A 25,374-nucleotide genomic window follows, 5' to 3' on the forward strand; every position below is an offset into this window, starting at 1 on the left:
ATTCCATCGAACAGCCTGGATCTTGGTTTGAAAGTGGTGCGATAGAGCTGCTCCTGCATTGGCTATCGCCACAGCATCTTTCTGGCATCCCATTGGTTGGGAGGGATGTCAATATTTATCCACAATACTTTTGGAGGATCACCGAATCACACGCTAGCACACACTGTAATTTTAAAATTCCACCTTTAGCACTGCCTGATCCAGGGTGAAGCTGGCTGCTTGAAAAGTAGATCTTGGTGTAAAAAAGTCTGGGCACCCCTGCTTTTGAGGATTGCTCAGATTTGTTTGGCACAGTTTTACGCAGGATTCCTTTCCTGACGCAACCCTCTCCATTCGGGCTTGGACACGCCTACAGATTGCTCTGGTTTGTGCCCTCATAGGGCTGCAATACATTCAGACTCCGATGATCAGTATTTTTTGTTCTCTGTTTGACCCAGTACTAAATGGCCTGGGGTTTGTGACCGCTATATGGCCCGGTAGTTGGGAACCCTGCTGTAAACAGTCTCATCCTTGGTGTAAATATTTGGAAGAATGAAATAACGTACAATTCTCTCCTTCTTTGTTCTCCCACCCACAGACAATGAAACTCCAGTATACACACTGATGCCAATGGTCATGGCTGACCAACATAGGTTAGTATTAAACTAAATGTTATACAGTACTTGTACAATTTATTATTCTGTTGCCACATATAACCCAGGAAATGCAGAACATGTTTACGCAGATAAGCCCTACTGTCATTATTCTTGCAAACTTTGAGCATGTGTGTCACATCTAAAGGCCTCTTTATGCACCCGCGCTCGTGAGGTTGACAATCCCTGTGTTACATCAAGTGACACAAGCATTGCCCTGCGCAGAACGTCTTTGCCAATTGACCCCTCCGTGGATATTGCGCAATCCGCGTCACTGACCAATCAGAGGCCAGAGATCTGCATAAACCAAAGCCCGTTTTTGCTCCCGCCATTTTCTCAGACAACATTGCATGGTCCAGTATAGGTTTAGTTAGCGTTTTATCGCGTATTTGGGTTATTTAACAAAAAATAAGGTTAAGAGGTGTAGTCACGGAGTTTGTAATAGTGACGGCAGGTATCCTGAAAGGCTAGTTGGTGGAGTTCGATTCGTACCCTTTCCAAAACAGAAGACCCAGTACGAAAAATGCCTTCGATGGATAAAACTTTGTGGAAGACCGCATCATCAACTAAATCCATCTAATATCAACCGGAACACATATGTTTGCACGAAGGTATGCCCTATATTTGATTTTCAATACATGTCTCGTATAAATGAATTCGAAGTTCTTCGCTAGCATAACACTGCTGCGTGTGAACGATTGACACACTTATTCTTTGTTGAGCGATATTTAGCGATGATCGGACTGCACAAACATATTGATTTCTTGCTGGCTCGGGGCCGAAAGTTAACCAGACTGTGTTTGCACGAAGATATGCCCTAAATTTGATTTTTAATACACGTCTCGTATAAATGAATGAGACGTTCTCCGCTAGCATAACATTGCTACGTGTGAATGATTGAATGAAATCAGAAGCATGGCGTCTCTCTCAGTTAAGAATGTATTGTATTTAGAATCTATATCGTTGATTTGAATGAAATCAGAAGCATGGAGTCTGTCTCAGTTCAGAATGTATTGTATTGTATTTGCCATTTTTACTGTTTGTCTTACGTCAGCGCACGTGGTGTGACGTCACTTCAGGAGGCGTGGTTAAGTGCCCTGTACGGAGGGGTCAATAAACGAAGGCATCGACTGGCATGAGATCAAAGGCCAATATTCGAGGATACACAGGAGTGACCAACCAGTTCATGACACACAAATCATAAGATAGCTAGCTCATCACCTACCTATCTGTAGTCACAGAATGATAAGATGCATATTTGATAAATTGTCAAACACAAACAATAACAAAGGCCTATTTTATGGTTGACCAAAAGATACATTTTGTATAGTAATCGGAATATATTTAATTTCATCTGGTGGAAATGCAGCTACGTATTCCTTAGGGTTAGGGTTGAATTACATGTTTAAACCGTACCTGAGCAGTTTATGTCCATTCGTGGTCCCAACTTCAGCCAGACTTGTCAAGATTCTCTGATAATTACTGTCACTTTGCTGAGAAACGTGCTCCAATACCTGCCTGAGCTACACAGACACAAATTACAGGATTAATGTTGAATGAAAGATTCACCCAACCCAAAAATTCATCAAACCATATTCTCTTTTATGTCATCATTCTGTGTCATCTGAATGAGTATCTGGAAGAGCCGGCTGTGGTGCTGAATGAGTATTTCACAGGTCTCCCCGTATCCTCCCTTAAAATAAATGAAATGCACAAACAGGAGCAAAAAAAAAAAACAAACCCTAAAAAATAGAGCTGATAAAATGGAGCAACTCAGCATGTCACAATGCAAACCTGAACGCAGAGATCAAGAGGAGTGATCCCACTCTTGTCAGGAAGGTATTTGGCTCCTCGAGAAAGTAGGATTTGTGCTGTGTCTCTTTGGCCATGACTGCAAAGTAGAGTATTAAGGTTACTATACTGAACATTATCAAAATTATTTTTTTCTACAAGAGCCTTTTGAGATTAATATTTCCAACATTGCAATTACAATAAATTATACCATCCATCCATCTTCTTAGCCGCGTATCCTCACAAGGGTTGCAGGAGTGCTGGAGCCTATCCCAGCTGTCATCAGGCAAGAGGGCGGGTACACCAGCCAATCACAAGGCACATGGACACAGACAACAGTCGCACTCACAATCATACCTAGGGGCAATTTAGAGTTTGCAATTAATGCATGTTTCTAGGATATGGGAAGAAATCGGAGTGGCCGGCGAAAACCTACACAGGCATGGGGAGAACATGCAAACTCCACACAGGCGGGGCCGGGATTGGAACCAGAACTGTGAGGCCAATGCTCTACAGCTGCGTCACCGTGCCACATTTTTACATTTTTAAATTATACATTAAAAGTAATTTATTATTGTTACCTGCAGGCAAAGTAAAGAGGCGTGGCCCCTGAGACGTTTGGTCGGTTGATGTTAGCGCCACTGTCCAGGAGGCACAACACCGTCTGAGTGTACATCACACATATCACTCATGTAAGAGAGATTCTGATGAACAAGAGTACGTTTTATTAACAATGAACAAAATTATTAGCTACTGTACATAGGAGGTGAAATATTGCCAGCTGAGCCAAGGAAAATTACATGGGATTGTTCCACAAGTTAAAAAAAAAAAACGACTCGTCAAACGAAATAATCCACCCATCATCTTCTTCTTCTCCAAGGTCAGGTTGCGGGGGCAGTACCTTTAGCAAGAAAGTTCAGACTTCCCTCTCTCCAGCAACTTCTTCAGACTCCTCCGGGAATCCCAGGGCATTCCGAGCCCAGCTCAGAGATGTAGTCTCTCTAATATGTCCTGGGTCGTCCACGGGATCTCCTCCCGGTGGGATGTACCCGGTACACCTCATCAGTGAGGCATCCTAATGAGATGCCCCATCCACCTCATCTGGCTCCTCTCAATATGGAGAAACAACAGCTCGACTCCAAGCCCCTTCCAGATGACCATGCTTGTCACCCTATCTCAAAGGGAGACCCAGGACATCCACCAGAGGAAACTCATTCCAGCCGCTTGTGTCTGGGATCTTGTTGTTTTTCCGGTCGCGACCCATAGCTCGTAACCATAGGTGATACTAGGAATGTATATAAACAGGTAAATTGAGAGTTTCACCTTTCAAACTACACACACAGGAGATGCTGCATTACATTCTTCCCATACTAGTAAACAAGACCCCAAGAAACTTGAACTTCTCCATTTGGGGCAGGATGTCCTCCCCGACCTGGAGAGGGCACTCTATCCTTTTTTGACTGTGGACCATTGTCTCAGATTTGGAGAAGCTGAATTACATCCCAGCTGCTTCACACTTGGCACTAAACTGCACCAGAAAGAGTTGGTGATTACTGCTTGATGAAGCCAACAGAGCCACATCATCTGAAAAAGCAAAGATGCAAAACTGAGGCCATCAAACCAGACCCCAGCTAAATATCTTATGCACCCAGAAATTCTGTCAATAAGTTATGAACAATCTTTGATAAAGGGCAGCCTTGGCAGAGTCACCATCACCGGAAAAAAGTCCAATTTACTGTCAGCAATGTAACACTGGTCGTGCAAAGGAACAAGTCTGTGTCAATAGATTTCATTCCATATTCCCATCCCATATTCCCAATGCCCCCCCAAAAGAACAGGGTCAAACCCCTTCTCAAAGCGCACAAAACATGTAGACTGGTTGGACGAACTTGCATGCAACCTTAAGGACCCTGCTGAGGGAGTACCGCTGGTCCATTGTTCCATGGCCAGGACAGAAACCAAACTGCTGTTCCTTAGTCTGCGATTCGACTTCCCAGTGAGCCCTCATCTCCAGCAGTGCTGAATAGACCATATTAGGGAGGATGAGGACTGTGATTCCCCTTGTATTTGGAACACACCCTCTGGTCTTCCTTCATAAAAAGGGGATTACCACTCCAGTCTGCCAATCCAGAGGGAGTGACCCTCATGTCTGCACCATGTTCCAGAAACATGTCAAAAAGGTGAGCCACGCAACATCCAGAGGCCGAAGGAACTCCAGATGAATCTCATCAGGGCTCAACATTTGGGTGAATCTAAATCTCACTTGCCCCATCCGAAAGCCCACTTGTCATAGTTTAAGAAATATAACATGCTTTTCTCACCACTGGTGATAATCCCTACATCATAAAAAATACATTATAGCTTTTGTTATTGTTTATTGCATCGCTTATTGCATTCATGTGATGAAAAATAGAAAACATAAATCTAAATGAAAAAAATATGATGAAAAAATGGCACAATAACAAATGAATAAATAAAATGACTAAATACTAAATAATGACTTTTAACAAATGACTAGTGAATTTTAAAAAATATGGCAAAACGTTGACACAATAACAAATGACTAACAAATAAAATGACTAAAAAATGACTTTTAGCAGGTGACAAGTGAATAAAATAATATTTTTGATCAGGAAATCTAGCAAGTCATTTTACAACACAATAGGAACTATGAATTACCTACCAATCAGTGTGTAAATTTAACCATGTAGATTTATTTACAATGACCGGATGCAGCCTTCAATAATACTATGTCGGCCGGTTTTCCCTTTTGTTCATCGCTGTTTCATCACAATATTTACTAATGACTAATTGTCTTATGTCAAAATATTACTGTCATCGATGACAGCACTTATTATTTGTATTAAAAAAAATAACTACGTCAGACTTTCTTACCTCAGATTTTCCTTAATTGTATTTTGATGTTCAACTATTCTTGACCAAAGCACGAGGCGGCCATTACGCCGTTGAAGAAGGCAACTCATTGGATTGTTCAGTCAAGCTTCAGCGAATCAGAAACTCGTATGTTCAGATGTTGTCACATTATTTCACGCGATGTTGGCCATGAATTGTCAAAACTATCGACTCGGACACAATAATGTTTTAATAAATGCGAAATTACGATATTTTCGTGAAAATTCCCACTTGCCCGGTCGGGCAATCGTGCCGTATATTTACTTTCCTGAAGATGGTTTTCGGGCAAGTCGGGAAATTGTTAATGTTGAGCCCTGCTTATCCACATCCGGGGCCTTGCCACGAAGGAGCTTTTTAACAACCTTGATGACTTAAACCCCAGAGATAGGAAGGCCCGCCTCAGTGACCCCAGACTCCGCTTCCTCATTGGAAGGCATGTCAGTGGAATTGAGGAGGTCTTCGATGTATTCTCCCCTACAACTCACAATGTCCCAGGTTGCGGTCAGCCCTGACCCATCCCCACTATACAGTATTGATGTTGGACTGCTTCCACCTATTAGACGCGGGATGGTGGACCAGAATTCATCCACATGCACCATAAGCACCGGGGCAGCCCAAGGTTGGGTCCAGCTGTTCTTCTCACGTCACACGAATGACGGTCACTCCCCAAAAAAGCAACAGCCTCAGGAGACTACAGGCCTGTTGCCTTGACATCTGTGGTCATGAAGTCCTTTGAACGCCTTGTGCTGGACCACCTCAAGAGCATCACATTTCCCCAGCTCGACCCACTGCATTTTGCCTATTGATCTAACAGGTCTGCGGATGATGGCGCCAACATGGGTCTGCACTTCATCCTTGAACGCCTTGACATCGAGGGTGCCTACGTGAGGATCCTGTTTGTGGACTTCAACTCTGTGTTCAACACCGTCAACCCTGAACTCCTCTCCTCCAAACTTCTCCAGCTCAGCGTCTCGCCTGCCAGGGATGAGAATGACCAATTTGGAAAAACACTGAAAATGTCTGTCAATGTTTTTTTTTTTTTTTTTTTTTTTTTCAAGCCATGCCCGTCTGAAACAGTTTTTGATTCAAGGATCCTTGTCAATTGCCCTCGCTCAATTTTCATCCTTTTTTTCTAACTTTCGCCATCGTAAAACTTTGAACACACCGTCGCTCAGTTCGCGCTAAGTCCCACGCGCCATTATTTGGCTAACTAACAAGTAACACTGCGATTTCTGAGAACCGAGAACACATGTACATGGCAATGGTGAAACTCGATTAACACAATTGGATCTTTATACTGTATAACTCTGTTGTCCAATCGAGTAATCCGCCGCAAACAAGTTTTGTTTATGTCGCAAAATGGAAATATTTACACAACCGAGCAAGTTAGAACGGCATATGATAGTCGTGCTTGTGCTAGCACTAAGTTGAACATGCTGCTCGGAGCCCACCACCGAGAGGCAGGCGCACGATACCCCCTCCCCACCACTCCCACCACCCCGCCCCCCGAAATTTTCTCAACGGATTTGCACTTATCTCGAGAATGGTCAATTTGGTCTGAAAAAGTCGGAAATCCACCGATTGGTGGAAAATTCTCATCCCTGCATCTCCGGGTGGATCGACAACTTCCTGACAGGCATGAAACAGCAGGTGAGGCTGGCAGACACCACCTCATTTATGCACACTATTAGCACCCGGGCACCCCAAGGTTGTATCCTCTCACCTCTCCTTTTCTCGCTCTACACAAACAACTGCACCTCGTGGCATTCGACTGCCAAATTCCTGAAGTTTGCAGATTACGCCACAGTGATCGGCCTCATCAAAGACGCCAATGAGTCTGCATATTGACAGGACGTGGCGAGACTGGAACTTTGCTGTGGTCAACACAACCTGGTGTTCAACACTCTAAAGACTGTAGAGATGATTGTGGACTTCAGGACGCATCCTTTACCAGACTGCCCATGACCCTGTCCAAATGTCTTGTGTCAACCGTCAAAACCTTCAAGTTTTTGGGAATTACAGACTCAGAGGTCATGAAGTGGGAGACATATCAACGCCATCCTCAAAAAAGCCCAGAAAAGGATGCACTTCTTGAGGCTTCTGACGAAGAACTGGTGAGATAGTGCTACACAGCGGTCATCCAATCAGTACTGTGTACGTCCTTCACAATCTGGTTTGGGCCTGCCACAAAAAAGGACAAACTCCGACTGCAAGGGACAATCAAAAACGCTAAACGGATTGTCAGCACCACTCAACACACTATTGAAGACTTGCACACTTTGCGAACTATAGTGAAGAAAATGAGTATTTCAACACCCTGCTATATTGCAAGTTCTCTCACTTAGAAATCATGGAAGGGTCTGAAATTTTCATCATAGGTGCATGTTCACTGTGAGAGAGAGAATCTAAAAAGAAAGTCCAGAAATCAAAATGTATGATTTTTTAACAATTTATTTGTGTGATACAGCTGCAAATAAGTATTTGTACACCTGTCTATCAGCTAGAATTCTGAAAAAGAGTCCGCCTCCACTCCATGTATTATCCTGAATCAGATGCACCTGTATGAGGTCGTTAGCTACATAAAGAAACCTGTCTACCCCATACAAACAGTAAGACTCAAACTTGTAATTTGGCCAAGACCAAAGAGCTCTCCAAAAACACCAGAGACAACTCGACCCTTTGGAGAGAGCTGAAACTCCATGTTTCTCAGTGACAGCCCAGAAACCTGTCTGATCTAGAGAAGATCTGTGTGGAGGAGTGGGCTATAATTTCTTCTGCAGTGTGTGCAAACCTGGTGAACAACTACAGGACACCTTTGACCTCTGCAATTGCAAACAAAGGCTACTGTACCAAATATTAACATTGGTTTTCTCAGGTGTTCAATAAAGCTGATTCTGAAATTCCTGAAGTTTGCAGATCGTCATCGATCAGGCTCATGAAAGATGGTGAGGAGTCGACAGAAAGTGTAGAGGCTGGAGCTTTGGTGTGGCCAAAACAACCTGGAGCTGATGAACAGTTTAAGGACCATGTTCCTCAACATACAATTGCAAGGAATTTATGGATTTCATCATCTATAGTGCATAATATTATCAAAAGGTTCAAAGAATCTGAAGAACTCACTGCATGTAAGCGGCCGCAAGGCCAAGAAAAAAATAAATCTCATGACCTTCCATCCCTCAGGAGGTAGCGCATCAAAAACCATACTCAATGTGTAAAGGATATCACCACATTCGCTCAGTAACACTTCACAATAACAATGTCAATAAATAAAGTTAGGCCCTACATCCATTCATGCAACTTAAAACTCTTCTGCAGAGCAAAAAACATTTATCAACAACACCCAGAAACACCACAGGCTTCTCTGGGTCCAAGCTCATCTTAGAAGGACTGATAAGTGTTTTGTGATCTGACAAATCGACATTTCAATTTATTTTTGGAAATTGGGGGTCATGTCCTTCAGCCCAAAGAGGAAAAGAACCATTGTTGTGAACTGATGTGGACGCAAAGTTCAAAAGTCAGCATCTGTCATGGTGTGGAGCTCTGCTTGTGCCAATGTCATGAGTAACATACACATCTATGAAGCCACCATTAATGCTGAAACGTAGATAAAGGTTTTGGTGAAACATGCACTCCAAGCAAGATCTTTTTCATGGATGCCTTTGATTATTTCAGGAAGAAAACGGTAAACCACATTCTGCAAGTGCCACAACAGCAATACAACGCCAAACCACATTCTGCACGCGTTACAATACCATGGCTTTGCAGTAAAAGAGAGTGGGCACTAGACTGGCCTGCCTGCAGTCCAGAGCTCTCTCCCCTTAAAAAAAAAAAAGTGTGGCATATTAAGAAGTGTAAATAATTGTAAAATAGTCCCTCATCTATTGAACAAGCAGTTCATCAAGAAAGATTGGAAAAAAATTTACTTACAAAACTTCAACAATTATTGTCCTTAGTTCCCAAACATTTATTGAATGTTATCAAAAGAAAAGGTGATTTAACAGTGGTAAACATGACCCTGACTCAGATTTTTGGAACGTGTTGCAGTCATAAAATTCCAAGTTAATGATTTGCAAAAAAACAAATTTTATCAGTTTGAACATCAAATATCTTGTCTTTGTAGTGTATTTAGTTCAGTTTTCACAACTATAAGGTACACCCTATTAAAAGGTGGAGTGTCACCTGGGTGGCTGTTTCTGTGCACACCATATTACTGGGTGCAGGCATAGTAAAACTTACGTTATCTTGAAAAATATTATGGCGCTCATGAGGCAGTGAGGAACAATTGCACTTTTATTTTTGTAAGCAGAAGAACAATCTTACCCTTCTCTCTAACGACAGGTGCAAACAAGTCACCAATCAACACCCAATGCACAATCACTGTCACACCAAACGAAAATCACCACACCACAGCCAACAGAAGAGCGCAACCAGCAGACAACAAAACAACCAAAACAATAACTGTAGAAATAATTGACATAAAACAGGCACTTCAAACATTCACGATTATCGCCACAAACCATACTGGGGGGCCTCGAGCCTCCCAGCAACACTACAATACTCTACCTTAAAACCATATGGTAGCATGCACGTGAAACATACTCTTTCTGAAGCAACTGATTGATGAATCTATGATTATTTCTGATTGAATGATTGATTGGCGCAAATCATGCTAATTATGGGCTGACACCCCTCAAGCTGATCAGATCTGTATAAAGTGTACATTAGTCGAGAAAATAATCTGTATAAATTGGTCGAGCACATTATGCCATGCAAGATAGGAGGGCAACTGCACACATGCAATGTTTTTGTTTTTGTTTTAAATAAGCTGAGCAGGGCTGACTGACTTCTTGACCTTTAAATTGTAATGACTATCTAACCTTTATTGGGTTCAGAACATACCTGGCTATGTTTCCTCTTAGTGGTTTGTTCTTGGGATCGCAAAGTACCAACATTGGAAAATACTGTATAAGTAGACTGAACGGGCTCACAAAGAAGCATTAGTTTGCTTAGGTATATAGGACTTTGGAATTGCCAAGCTGTATCAAACTTTGCCATATTGTCTAAATATTTACAATATGTGGCGCACATTTCACTGCCATCCTTGGTGTCAAAGGAGTAGCATAGTAGGTTTAATGGCGCTTTGAATGTTTAAAACTGGAATGGGAAATGTTGCATCTGTAAACGCAACTTTGCTATCACTGTGAATACGAAAATAGCTTCACTACTGAAAAGCAACTTGATGTTGAAATAGTGACACAACAGAGAAATGCAGTTAAACTAGTTGTGTCAGTGTCCACTACTGGTATTTTTGTTTCCAGGCCAAATTTGTGTCAATTACGAAGTCTGCTACCAATATCGTGATATCTCTCACCTTTATGAACACATACCGGTCCCATCGGAATGCAGCCCTATGGGGGCACAAACCCGTGCAATCTGTAGGCCGGTCCAAAGCCCAGGTAAATGCAGAGGGTTGCATCAGGAAGGGCATCCGGCGTAAAAACTGTGCCAAACAAATATGAGTGTTCATCTATAGAATCCCATACAGGATCGGTCGTAGCCCGGGTTAACAACGCCCGCCCCCGGCACTGCTAACCTGCAGGACGTCGGTGGAAATTCAGCTACTGTGGGTCGAAGACAAAGAAGAGGAGGAAACCGGATCCATCATCAAGAAAAAGAGGAATTCACAGAGCCTACAACTGAACGTAGGGACTTTGAATGTTGGGACTATGACAGGAAAAGCTCAGGAGTTGGTTAACAGGATGATTAGGAGAAAGGTTGATATTCTGTGCATCCAAGAGAGCAGGTGGAAAGGTAGTAAGGCTAGAAGTTTAGGAGCAAGGTTTAAATTATTCTACCACGGAGTAGATGGGAAGAGAAATGGAGTAGGGGATATTTTAAAGGAAGAGCTGGCTGAGAATGTCTGAGGTGAAAAGAGTATCAGATCGAGTGATGAGACTAAAATTTGAAATTGAGAGTGTTATGTATAATGTGGTTAGCGGCTATGCCCCACAGGTAGGATGTGACCTAGAGTTGAAAGAGAAATTCTGGAAGGAACTAGATGAAGCAGTTCTGAGCATCCCAGACAGCGAGAGAGTTGTGATTGTTGCAGATTGTAATGGACATATTGGTAAAGGAAACAGGGGCGATGAAGAAGTGACGGATAAGTACGGCATCCAGGAAAGGAAGTTTGAGGGACAGATGGTGGTGGACTTTGCAAAAAGGATGGAGATGGCTGTAGTGAACACTTATTTCCAGAAGAGGTAGGAACATATAGTGACCTACAAGAGCGGAGGTAGAAGCACGCAGGTGGATTATATTTTGTGCAGACGATGTAATCTGAAGGAGATTACTGACTGTAAAGTAGTGGTAGGGGAGAGCGTAGCTCAACAGCATAGGATGGTGGTGCAAAGGATGACTCTGGTGGTGAGTAGGAAGATTAAGAAGACAAAGGTTCAGCAGAGAACCATGTGGTGGAAGCTGAGAAAGGAAGAATGCTGTGCGGCCTTTCGGAAAGAGGTGAGACGGGCTCTCGATGGAGCGCAGAAGCTTCCGGAAGACTGGACTACAACAGCAACGGAAATCAGAGAGACAGGCAGGAGAGTACTTGGTGTCTTTTGGTACGAAAGGGGAGAAGGAGACTTGGTGGTGGAACCCCAAAATACAGGGAGTCATACAAGGAAAGAGATTAGCGAAGAAGAAGTGGGACACTGAGAGGACCGAGGAGAGGCGAAAGGAGTACATCGAGATGTGACATTGGGCAAAAGTAGAGGTGGCAAATGCTAAACAAGAGGCATATGAAGACATGTACACCAGGTTGGACATGAAAGAAGGAGAAAAGGATCTCTACAGGTTGGCCAGACAGAGGGATAGAGATGAGAAGGATGGATTACCTGCAGGTAAGGGTGATTAAGGATAGAGATGGAAATGTGTTGACTGGTGCCACTAGTGTGTTAAATAGATGGAAAGAATACTTTGAGATGTTGATGAATGAAGAAAATGAGAGAGAAGGAAGAGTTGAAGAGGCAAGTGTGAAGGACCAGGAAGTGGCAATGATTAGTAAGGGGGAAGTCAGAAAGGCACTACAAAGGATGAAAAATGGAAGGGCAGTTGGTCCTGATGACATACCAGTGGGGGTATGGAAGCAATTTGGAGAGATGGCTGTGGAGTTTTTGACCAACTTATTCAACAGAATACTAGCGGGCGAAAAGATGCCTGAAGAATGGAGGAAAAGTGTTCTAGTTCCCATTTTTAAGAACAAAGGCGATTTTCAGAGCTGTGGGAATTTTAGAGGAATAAAGTTGATGAGCCACACAATGAAGTTATGGGAAAGAGTAGTGGAGGCTAGACTCAGGACAGAAGTATCTGCGAGCAACAGTATGGTTTCATGCCTCGAAAGAGTACCACAGATGCATTATTTGACTTGAGGATGCTAGTGGAAAAGTACAGAGAAGGTCAGAAGGAGCTACATTGTGTCTTTGTGGATCTAGAGAAAGCCCATGACAGAGTACCAAGAGAGGAACTGTGGTACTGCATGTGTAAGTCTGGTGTGGCAGAGAAGTATGTTAAAATAGTACAGGACATGTATGATGGCAGCAGAACAATGGTGAGGTGTGCCTTAGGTGTGACAGAAGAATTTAAGATGGAGGTGGGACTGCATCAGGGATCAGCTCTGAGCCCCTTCCTGTTTGCAGTGGTAATGCATAGGCTGACAGATGAGGTTAGACTGGGGATTCCAGGATTGGACCATGATGTTCGCAGATGATATTGTGATATGCAGTGAAAGCAGGGAGGCATGCAGTGGAACAATTAGAAAGATGGAGACATGCACTGGAAAGGAGAGGAATGAAGATTCGCCGAAGTAAAACAGAATATATGTGCGTGAATGAGAAAGGTGGAGGGGGAGTGAGGCAACAGGGAGAAGAGATAGCGAGGGTGGAGGACTTCAAATATTTAGGGTCAACAATCCAGAGCAACAGTGAGTGTGGTAAGGAAGTGAAGAAACTGGTCCAAGCAGGTTGAGGTTGGAACAGCTGGCGGAAGGTGTCTGGTGTGTTATGTGACAGAAGAGTCTCTGCTCGGATGAAGGGCAAAGATTACAAAACGGTGGTGAGGCCGGCCACGATGTACGGATTAGAGACGGTGGCACTGAAGAAACAACACGAAGGAGAACTCGAGGTAGCAGAAATGAAGATGTTGAGGTTCTCACTCAGAGCGAGCAGGTTGGATAGGATTAGAAATGAGCTCATTAGAGGGACAGCAAAAGTTGGATGTTTTGGAGACAGGATTCGAGAGCAGACTTCAATGGTTTGGACATGTTCAGAGGCGAGATAGTGAGTATACTGGTGGAGCTGCCAGGCAAAAGAACAAGAGGAAGACCAAAGAGAAGGTTTATGGATGTGGTGAGGGAAGACATGAGGGCAGTTGGGGTTAGAGAGGAAGATGCAGAAGATAGGCTAAGATGGAAAAAGATGACACGCTGTGGGGACCCCTAACGGGACAAACCGAAAGGAAAAGAAGACCGGGTCCCATCGGGTTATTGATTCCAACAATAATCCCTTATTTTTTGCGGTTAATTGGGACGAGAACCACCCGGGAAAAATGAAAAACCACAAAGTACTGGGGGATGTATGTTTATGTGGGTCCCAGAACATTTAAAATATGTAAACAGCATTTGTACTTTTTATGTCGCAAAAAACTTTTTTAGTTAAATTTTTAATTATAAAACCATATAAATATAGTATATAGAGTATTATACATTTGTCATATACATAATTCTAAAACACTTACTATTCATCACTTGGACTTTTGCTGGAGGCGCTGCCAATGTTTGTGTGTGTGGGGTGTACCAGAATGTTTAAAATATGTCAATAGCACAGCATTTATACTTTGGATACTTGACACAAAAATTACAACAGTATAAGTGTCCAGTTAAACAATAACTATAAAAAAAAAAAAATTATTGCAATACAGAACGTAACAAACGAAGCAAACGCGTGATTGTCTTCTCCTGTAGAGCGCAGAATGCTGATTATCTTCGTCATCACCGGGCTGTTTTTTTGCAATCCACTTTCCACAAAGCAAACGCAGCTCCCATTTCAAACAATCCTCTCATTTCGCATCTTCCCCACCTGCATGGGTGCTTCGAGGAAGCTTTAACATCAGCACAGCGCTTTGGTGGCATTGTGAACTAGAGAGGTTCTCACAGTCAACAGTGTAGAATATCGCGGCTAGGAAGGTTAAGGGAGAGGAGGGAGGGAGAGTTAGTGGATGAGGGTTCGACAAAATGCAGCCAATCAGCTCACCAGATAGCAAATACTCACATGCTCTGGTCAATGTCACGCCGGGATCCTCACTCACCTTGTATCAATGCGCCATCCCGTAATACACTATGCAATGTTTGCCTATCTGTCTTCATGGTGGGGAGGGGTGGGAATGCACTGAAGCCGTAATAGGTGAAGTGCTAAAGAGCGGGATTACTATACTATCATTTTTTTTTCTTAATACTTGCTTTTTGTAAGTTTGACATCGTCAGCATTAGGTCTCACTTTAATATAATAAGGAAGTTTTACTCTGGACGTGTGTAATGGGTGACAACTCATAAGCCTTGTACCTTTTCCTCTCTTTGCACAGACTTTCCTTTCTTTCTGTAATAAAAATCCAGAAAGACAAGATTGCTTCCTTGCTTATGGTGTCAGAAAAATATTTTGCCAAAACAGTTGGTGTCAGAAGTGGGATTCCAGTATTAATGGCATATTTCCGGCTCTCCGGACCAATGACTGACCATTTGGTGCAAGTGCAGGAGTCCTGCCCTTTCACAGGAATTAGGATGTGGGACTTCCCGGCTGCCATCCTGGATCAGCCAAGATCTCGGGATTCCAAATGAACCACAACAAAGAATTATGCTGAAGAATTTAATAATTTTTTTCTTGATATTCGGTAGGAATAAAATCATAAGATGGTTATCTCGTGACATGTTTTGTGAACAGAATGACTAGGAGAGCGAGAAGCCATAACAGAACAAAACCTGTGAAAGTGGAAGATAGAACTAATGGAATTCATATTTGGTAAACAGGGTTCATTTGCTACTTCATATTTCACATTTTGCTGCTTCCGTGCTTCGCGGGTTTTCATTAATAAAAAAATAAAGACAGACAAAAAAAGTTACAGCAAGATAGGCATATTGGGGAAAGACGTTGATTATAAGATGTGTGATTGCTACCCTGCCCCACATAGATCAATGAGAGCACAAGTGGGTTTATCCCATGAGCTGATTGGTTGCACAACATTCAAGCCTAACACAGCAACTTCCCTTGTCCCACCCATTTTGTTGTCTTCTTGTCTCGTCTACGTTGTTTACAGTCTCACATATGTATTGTATCTTAGTGTTGTGTGTTCATGATAACTTGCTTTTTAAGCAATTAAATGTTTTTATTATGTAGGCACAATACCACCTCAGCGCTATGCTGCAGCGAACACTTCCTCCGCGGTGCCCGAGAGGTGGCTTATCCTTTTCGGGATCCACCGGAAAGAATGGGCTCCGATTTGAAAGCACTTTTTTCCTTTTTGGGATCCAGCGGGAGGAATCAACCACACTTTGTGCAGCAAATGCCACAGGCACTGCGGTAACTTACTTGAATGTTCTCCAGGGCTCTGGACATGGCACTTTTCTCCTTGTTGGACCCTGCATTGTGATTCAAGGATGAGGCTTTTTGGCCAGCAAAGGCTGGGTCAATAAAAACGATACAACCTCAGAAACGTCCCTCTGTATGGTGCTGCTAGTCGTTACATAAGTAAGAGTTTCCTAACCTCTTCGGTGAGGGATGGCGGGTGCAAGCTTTTAACTTGGATGAAACAGGCCTTTTTTGGAAGAAGTCGCCTATGCGTACTTCAAGGACACTTCTCCATGCCGAGGTCGTCCTGATTAGAGTTAACTCTTCCTTCTCTTGTTGCACAGCTGAGCTGGGTGGGAGGAACAGTAAAGCCACTCTTCCCCGGTGCTAATCACGTTTATTTTTTCCTCCTCACCCTCTCGCTGCGTAGTCCCGTGTAGGAATAATTGTGAATATAATTATCATACATTTGCTTCCAATAAAGAAATGGTTTGCTCTGCTCGAGATAACATGGCAGCCGCTGAGCAGGAGATAGCACAAGAACAAAAACATCTAATCATCAGAACTGTTAGAACCAGAAGCACCTGTCTTATAGAACCAGAAGCACCTGTCTTAAAGAAATTATGACCACACATGTACTCAGCAATCTTCCACACACATCCGCACACACACACACACACACACACACACACACACACACAAGAACAAACAAGTACACTTTGTTTCCAACTATGTTTTGCTCGCCTGTCTCCTTTTTGTAACATCCTGGTAAATAGGCATTTTGAAATGAAATAAATAGAAGTGATGAGGAGAGCATAAGCAGAGAGTGCAGTAGTGAACTGTAGGAGAGTTACTCTTCTCTTTCCTTGCGAGCTGTTGAACTGGTGTCTTTGCTTCCTTTTTGTCCTGTTTTTGGTCTAATTGGCTCTGGAGGCTGAGGGTTGACGCGTAGCCGAAGAAAGTAAAGACATCTCTGGTGAGTAGGAAAGTCCCACATTCATGAGGAATGAGTGAATTTGCCCATCTGGGCAACTGCGGCAGAACCAAACCTTGAAAATACTAGTCCCTATCTGGTAAACAAATTAGTCTATAAAACAGAGAAAAGGGCAATGTGTGTCCTGTACGTACTTAAACTCCGTGAAATGTGTGCATGTGTAAGAGTGGAAGTGGAGGTTCGCTACTTCATTTGAACAGGACATTGAGTGACAACCGTCTGAGGATGCACAAGTAAGAACTCTCCGCCACTTGTGGTAGAACTTTGAGAATGACCTCAAACAGAAAGTTATTGTCACACTGTTGAGGGGGATGTTAGTGTAGTCACCCTCGGTGAACCACTGACTCCAACAGGGGAAAAACAAATAGCAAAATAGTTCATACAGAACATATGAAACAAAAATGAATGTGTAAGGACAAGAAGTTTGTAGAACGCCAATGTCCATCTAAAATAAAACATTTAAATTGATGGAAAACACAATATGACTTTGCTGGCCAGCTCAAAACACACACACACACACACACACACACACACACACACAACCTGCAGGATAAAATGAGAGAAACACACAAACTTGGGGAAAAAAAAAAACCCAGATTCAAGATTATGTGAAAACGGCCGTATCGCATCTCCATACGGCCATATCGCATTTATCGCATCTGATAAAGTTGATGTATCAGAATTAGTCCAGGGAATGGAAGACTTGAGAAAGCCTTATCACTTAAATGGATGGTGTGGAAGTACAACAAATTTGGATGGCAGCAATGAAGGGAGATTGGAAACCAAAAGATAAAAATGAAGGACTTTCTCACAGCAGCAGGGAGTTCAAGGGTTAATAGAGCACACTTCTGATATAGGGTTAGACACAAAGAAAATTATACTGCCATTGGAAGAGCAAAACAAAACAACGAGGAACCATTTGAAGAATATAGAATCAGAATGACTGCATCTTTTAAAGCAAATAGCGGCATTCCTGAAGATCACACTCCAGGGAGTGTTGATCAAGAGCAATTAAAAAATGCTCTTCATGCGAATTCAAATAATCCTACAAAACAATGGATTGAAAAACACTGGGTTGACAAACCAACTGGCAGGCTCTAACAATATGTTAACCAAGCACTACACACAAAGCATGCTACAAAATAAGAAAAAGAAAGTTGGCACCTTTGACATGGGAAGGAAAAAGTTAAGGAGCTTTATGAGAAACATTTAATAATCATGGCCACAGATGACCAAGAGGAAAGGGAAGAGTAATGGGGAGGGGATGCGAAGACTGTCTTAAAACCAAAAACATCCACCACCACATAACTAGACCAGCCATCTTCCCATCAAAAATGTCACAACTAATGCTCCCAAAATGCAACTTTTTCATTTGCGCCATGTTTGTTGGGAAGAGATGGCTTGCTAAAACTAGGACGAGGCTTACTTCCCTCACTGACAGGAAATATAGAAGGAAATGAAAAAAGGGATTACTGGGAGAACAGTTGAATGTCTTACAAAATAGAAACCCAGCAGTCTATTATTACACCTTAGATATTCTAAACCTCCTACAAGAACAGGAGATCTCTTCATGCAAACAGCTCGAGATATGATTGAACAACGACAAGATGAAATGGGAAGTGACTCACGCATGTGACTATGTAGTATAAGATAAACTTATCACAGCCCACACCAGCCAAATTCATGATTGAATATGTGTACTCATATGGTAGATCATTCGTGGTGGCAGGAACAAGACTGACTGACAAACTAAATGCATTGCACAAGGAATGAACACCACCACACACGTCATTGTACAAACAAACTGGACAGGAGTGGAAGACTTTGGGACAATTTGTATAGGTAGCACGAAATGTTTATGATTGGACAGAAAAAGAACCAGATTTGGATTGGGATGAGTGAGCTGTACAGAAAATCACGTTATTGGACAGTGTTAAACAATCTGACACCAGATGCTGCTGTATTCACAGTGATATCACAATCTACACAGACAATACTGGAAAAATACAGGAATAGTGACAACCACAGGGAAATCAGTGACGCATACAGAGCTACTATAAAATTTGCTCATAGCAGTTCAATTACCGAAAGAAATGGCCACATATAAATGTGAAGCGCACACATCAAATACAGACAAAGTGTCATTTGGAAATGCATTTGCAGATAAAACAGCAAAAGAAGTAGCCGACAAATCCTTTTGGGATTAATTAACCATGTAACAAATGAAGACATACTTTCGGATGATGTTAATCAAAATGCAACAGCAAAGCTCACTAGCAGAATTAAAAATGTGGAAAAATAAAAGGTGCTACATGACAAAATGGGACCCATTCGACCAAAAAATCTTTTTAAGTGGGTGGCAATATTGAGGCATGGGAAGTCTCATGTCTCAACAAAGGAAATGGTAGCCCTGGTACAAAGGCACTACACGACCTATGGATTTACTGTAACTTGTATGTAAAAAAAAAAAATTTGTAGGGGTTGTTTGACCTAGTCGACATAATCCACAAGGGAATGTGTCCAAAGCGTGGTCAGTTTCCTCAGGTTACATATCCATTTCATAAAATACACATGGATTTCATTGAACTAAACAAAAGTGAGGGAAAACAATATTGTTACGCCATCATCGATGCACTTTTAAAATGGGTAGAAATATTCCCAGCTAAACAACCTGATGCACTAACAGAAGCTGAAGCATTATGCACAAACATCATACCAATGGAACACACTTTGTCAACAAAGTGGTCAACAAAATAAGATTCTTGTTCCACATTAACTTGAAACACCATCCACTTATCATCCACAGAGAGAATGAATAGTACAATTAAGAACAGACTGAAGAAATGCATGGAAGAAGCACAGACCATGGACACAATGGATAGATTTAGTCAAACTATACATATGTTACAAGCACGACAGGTCTCATTCCATTCATAAACACTGTTTGGGAGACCAGCCAAATTACCAACATTTTCCACACAATGAGAGATAGATGAATGATGAAAAAAAAAAAAAAACTCACAAGTGGGAAGGTCCCTTTCAGGAGTTATGAACAATCCCAAACAGCTTTAAAAACAGCAAAAAGGAATACTTGAGTTTATTTGTCGATTGTAAATAGTTTATTGATAATGAAACCATTGTTAATACTAAAAACAAATTTGCTTTTATTGGCCACTTGTATGATAGCTGTTCTCATTCACACTGCCAAAGTCGCTGTAGTCTGGTTACACAGGGGGTAGTGGTATTTAAAACGCTTAACTTCGGGCGAAGACAGACTACACCCCGAACTGGTCGCCAGTACACAGTCACAGGGCAGATATCGACACCATCACTGAGCGGGAATCGATCCCACACTGTCTGCACGTGTGTACCCCTGCACCATGAGATTGAAAAATAAAATGGAACGAGTTGCTGCGCTTTAAAAACTATTATTGCCAATTGTCTATTCATCCCATGTCTGTTTATGAATTAACATCTAGTGTACATGCAGTTTTACCCAAACACTCACACAGACTGAGGAGGAGCTGAATGACATGGACAAAATAGCAGAAGGAAACACCGTCTCAACCCGGTGAAAAAAAACAACCCAACCAATGTATTGAGTGGAGTGAGACTGCAGTCATAATGCCAACTAAACAGTTAAATTTTGCTATTGGGCGTTGGATGAAAACACTATCCGTTATTTAAATTTTTCTGTTCGATTGGTGCCTGTGGGAAACACCCAAGGTCCCAGAAAAATAAGTTTGATACCTATATACAAAAAACTGAATTCGACTTAAAAGTTAAAGGGTAGATCTGTAAATGTAAAACCACATTCTTGTGACAATAATCAGGTCATGAGAGTTGCAAGTGTAACAATATGTGTACCTGTGAGGCTAAATCCTTAATTCCCTGTGTAGATTTGTGCAGGTCAAAAACTACAATAACCTGCCTTTGAAATAGTTTGAAGTTAAAGGGACTGACTGCTTATTTGAACACTGAATTAGATGTAGAAAAATAGTTTGAAATCACAACAGGCATTTCCAGACAAAATATTAATTGGCTCCTTATAGTAAAACAAGCAGCAAAAACTTGTCCAAAATATTATGTTGTTTGCACGGGGCCACAGATAATACTAGTGCTATTACCTGATAACGAATGCAGAAAAAAAGGAAAAAAAGGGGGGATTCTGTGCATCCATTAACTTCTTTTGAAAAACAAAAAACTGTTTTCTAATGACGTCACAAATAAATTTCACATGCATCAAATTGACAGGAACTCGAAACAAATTAGGAACTTCATCAGCATTGATGTGTAAAACCATTTTTTGTGCCATTGTCATGGTGGGGCGGCGGTAACAGTCTCTCTGATTTTTTTATGCCGGATGTCCTTCCTGACACAACCCCTCTGCATTTATTCGGAGTCTGCACGTGTGTACCCCTGCACCATGAGATTGAAAAATAAAATAGAACGAGTTGGTGCGCTTTAAAAACTATTATTGCCAATTGTCTATTCATCCCATGTCTGTTTATGAATTAACATCTAGTGTACATGCAGTTTTACCCAAACACTCACACAGACTGAGGAGGAGCTGAATGACATGGACAAAATAGCAGAAGGAAACACGTGGATACACATTACACACTGTAAAAAGGTCATCTCATCTGAGTCACCCAAAGGGAAAGGTGAGCAAAGTCCAGCATAAGGTGGGTGTAGATCAAGAGTATATGAAAATACCTGGTTGGTGGTTCACCTGGCTGGTGAAGATTTAAATGACACCTAACTAATTTCGGGGTGAACTGATCGACATGACTTCAAAAATGGCTAAATAATATGATCACATGTTGGGCTGCAATGTCGACAGCCGTAATTATATTTTTGTTCATATGGTACCTTTGAGCACCTGTTACGCTGATAAAAACATATAACAGAACCGATAACTATACTATGCCTACCACACATAAGATAAAGAGGCGCAACCTCATTTGAAGTAACTTGATAAACAGCTTTGCGGCAATCACTGAGGCAAGAGGGCAGGACTCCATGTGTGCCTTCCAATGAATCAGTTAAGCACCATTTTAATTTCTTAGACTTGTCTAATTGAACACTCAAACAAAGGGACTCTTCAGGGAATAAGATATAGATCAAATGAATGGTACATTAAAGAAAATAAGTATTTGAACACCCAGCTATATTGCAAGTTCTCCCACTTAGAAATCATGGAGGGGTCTGAAATTTTCATCGTAGGTCCATGTCCACGGTGAGCGATAATCTAAAAAGAAAAATCCAGAGATCATAATGTATGACTTTTTTTAATGATTTACTTGTGTGATACAGCTGCAAATAAGTATTTGAACACCCATCAACTACAACTCTCACCCTCAAAGACCTGTTAGTCCTCCTTTAAAAGTCCACCTCCACTCCATGTATTAACCCGAATCAGATGCACCTCTGTAAGGTCATTAGCTGCATAAAGACACCTGTCCACCCCATACAATCAATAAGACTCAAACTTGTAACATGGCCATGACCAAAGAGCTTTCCAAAGACATCTGAGACAAAATTGTACAACTCCACATGGCTAGAAAGGGTTACAGAGAAATTTCCAAGCAGCTTGGTGAATAAAGGTCTACTGTTGGAGCAATGATTAGAAAATGGAAGAAACTAAACTTAACGGTCAATCTCAATCGGAGTGGAGCCCCATGCAAGATATCACCTCGTGGGGTGTCAATGATCCTGAGAAAGGTTAGGAATCAGCTCAGGACTACACGACAGGACTTGGTCAATAACCTGAAAAGAGCTGGGACCACCGTTTCTAAGGTGACTGTTGTTAATACACGAAGACGTCATGGTTTGAAATCATGCATGGCACGGAAGGTTCCTCTGCTTAAACCAGCACATCAAGGCCCGCCTTAAATTTGCAGATTACCATTTGGATGATACAGAGGAGTCATGGGAGAAAGTTTTGTGGTCAGATGAGACCAAAATGAAAATTTTTGGTCATAATTCCACCAACCGTGTTTGGAGGAAGACAAATGATGAGTTTCATCCCAAGAACAGCATCCCATCTGTGAAGCATGTGGGTGTTTTTCTGCACATGGGAGAGGACAACTGCACTGTATTAAGGAGAGGATGACCGCGGCCATGTATTGTGATATTTTGGGCAACAACCTCTTTCCCTCAGTCAGAGCATCGAAGATGGGTCATGGCTGTGTCTTTCAACATGACAATCACCCGAAGCACATAGCCAGGAAAACCAAGGAGTGGCTCTATAAGAAGTATATCAAGGTTCTGGCATGGCCTAGCCAGTCTTCAGACCTAAACCCAATCGAAAAACTTTGGAGGGAGCTGAAACTCTGTTTCTCAGCGACAGCCCAGGAACCTGTCTGATCTAGAGAAGATCTGTTTGGAGGAATGGACCAAAATCCCTCCTGCAGTGTGTGCAAACCTGGTAAAAACCTACAGGAAACATTTGACCTCTGGAATTGCAAACAAAGGCTGCTGTCCTCAATATTAACATTGGCTATCTCAGGTGTTCAAATGCTTATTTGCAGCTGTATCACACAAATAAATTCTTGAAAAAATTGTGATTTCTGAATTTGTTTTTTTTTTAGATTATCTCTCACAGTGGACATGCACCTCCGATGAAAATTTCAGACCACTCCACGATTTCTAAGTGGGAGAACTTGCAATATAGCAGGGTGTTCAAACACTTAGTTTCTTCATTGTATGCATGAATAGAGGGATATTAACATCTAGTCCTATATAACACACAAGGATTGTGGGAGTGCTGGAGCCTATGCCAGCTTTCAACAGGCGGGGTACACCCTGAACTGGTTGCCAGCCAATCGCAGGCCACATAGAGACAATCAGCTGCACTCATAATCACACACAGGGGCAATTTTGAGTGTCTAATTAATGTTGCATGTTTTTGGGATGTGGGGGGAAACCAGAGAAAACTCACCCAGGAACGAGGAGAACATGCAAACTTCACATAGGTGTGTCCGGGATTGAACCCGGGACCTCAGATCGGTGAGGCCAACACTTTCCAGCTGAGCCACCGTGCCAGTGTTTGTACATAATATTATCTGGTTTTCTAGTTGAGAATGGTCAAATGATTTGTTGTCATAAAATATCTTTTCGCAAAAATTCTTCGCAGTTACTTTCTGTGGGGGGGGGGCTGAGCTTGTCGAAACGTGTTCAGGTTCAGAGGTTTATCAAAGTTCGCGTTTGGTCCCTTTCGCAACACCGATCTGTTTGCTAGAGACATTGAAAACTTGAAAGTGGCTTACAGTTTTGTGTCCATTTTGACAGGCTACATGCAACGCAGTCTGCCCCATGGCATCTTCAACGTCAACATTGGACACATGCTGGACGAGGTCATGAAGGAGCTCAGTCCGCCCATTCACTGCCAACCAATGGATCTAAATCAAAGGGGTAGACAATGAGTCAGAGAGCTCAGAATACTGCTGGAGTTGCTGAAAGAAAACACTATTTCAATTATTGAATTAATAGGGATTATTACTGATGGGTTCGTAAACCAGACGACTCACAGCAGTCAGTCCCTCATTGTTGCAGATGTTAACGTCAGCGTTATACTCCAGTAGTTTGCCCATACATTTCTTCTGGCTGAAAGTAACATTGGAAGGTTAGATTTCGACAAAACGTCTGTTTTTAACGATTTACTCTCTTTGATCAAGGACTGATTGGCTTTCATTGGCTTCACTAAGGGTTCTATTGAAAAAACAAAATCACTAAGAGTCCTTGGGGGGAGATAAGCAAATTGAATGAAACCGGGAAATTCTTTAACATCCCCTATAAATTTACATAAATAAATAAAGTTCTCACTTTCTTACTGATGCTAAATAGTAGCTGGATATGCACTATAATCTGAGAGTCATTTTTTTTTTTTTTTAAATCATGATATATTCTTTTATGGGTCTCATTTGAGACTCACCCATTTTAAATGACTGTTTTGTCTTTAATGTACAGTGCTCCACCTGCTGACTTTTCCTTTTCTAATGTATAAGCGCTGTTCTTTTTTTAACACAATTATACAGGATAAAGTTAACTGACTGTGATGTAGAGCATTCTGACTTCAGAAATCCTGAACATAAGCACAAATTATGTATAGTTTTGGACCTTTCACCAAATTCCGTTCAAATTGATAATCAACCAAAAAAATGTGGATGAGGTACAAATCATTTTGGGCCCAACTTTATTCTTGTTCAACAGGGGATGTTGATGGAATATATAGTAATTCAAACACCAAAAGCCAGAGTCTTACCCATTCCTTGCAGCAAGGTGTAGAGGGGTACAACCTGAGATGTCCTGATAGTTTGGACTGGCACCTCGTTTCAGCAGCAGAACAAGACACTCCACTGATCCACAGCTAATCCAAGACACAAGCGGGTGGGGGGAAATTGAAGCCCAAAGAGACAAAATCTAAAATACA

General features: G+C 41.9%; 1 protein-coding gene across 9 annotated transcripts in view; it reads right to left on the reverse strand.

Annotated features, from left to right (window-relative positions):
• hace1 (HECT domain and ankyrin repeat containing E3 ubiquitin protein ligase 1) overlaps nucleotides 1-25,374 on the reverse strand; it is a 128,689-nt gene that overhangs the window by 74,396 nt on the left and 28,919 nt on the right. For 8 of the 9 annotated variants that reach the window (XM_061818937.1, XM_061818940.1, XM_061818936.1 and 5 more), the window contains 7 exons: nucleotides 25,207-25,311; nucleotides 24,473-24,548; nucleotides 24,212-24,343; nucleotides 3,005-3,087; nucleotides 2,427-2,523; nucleotides 2,224-2,325; nucleotides 2,049-2,155 (listed from right to left, as the gene is read on the reverse strand). In XM_061818937.1, coding sequence (XP_061674921.1) covers nucleotides 2,049-2,155; nucleotides 2,224-2,325; nucleotides 2,427-2,523; nucleotides 3,005-3,087; nucleotides 24,212-24,343; nucleotides 24,473-24,548; nucleotides 25,207-25,311 — 702 coding nt within the window. Of the gene's footprint in view, nucleotides 1-2,048; nucleotides 2,156-2,223; nucleotides 2,326-2,426; nucleotides 2,524-3,004; nucleotides 3,088-24,211; nucleotides 24,344-24,444; nucleotides 24,549-25,206; nucleotides 25,312-25,374 lie in introns of those variants that run through there. The other variant, XM_061818942.1, reaches the window with a different exon arrangement.

Source organism: Syngnathoides biaculeatus, chromosome 5 (assembly GCF_019802595.1).
Source record: "Syngnathoides biaculeatus isolate LvHL_M chromosome 5, ASM1980259v1, whole genome shotgun sequence".
Lineage (NCBI taxonomy): Eukaryota > Metazoa > Chordata > Actinopteri > Syngnathiformes > Syngnathidae > Syngnathoides > Syngnathoides biaculeatus.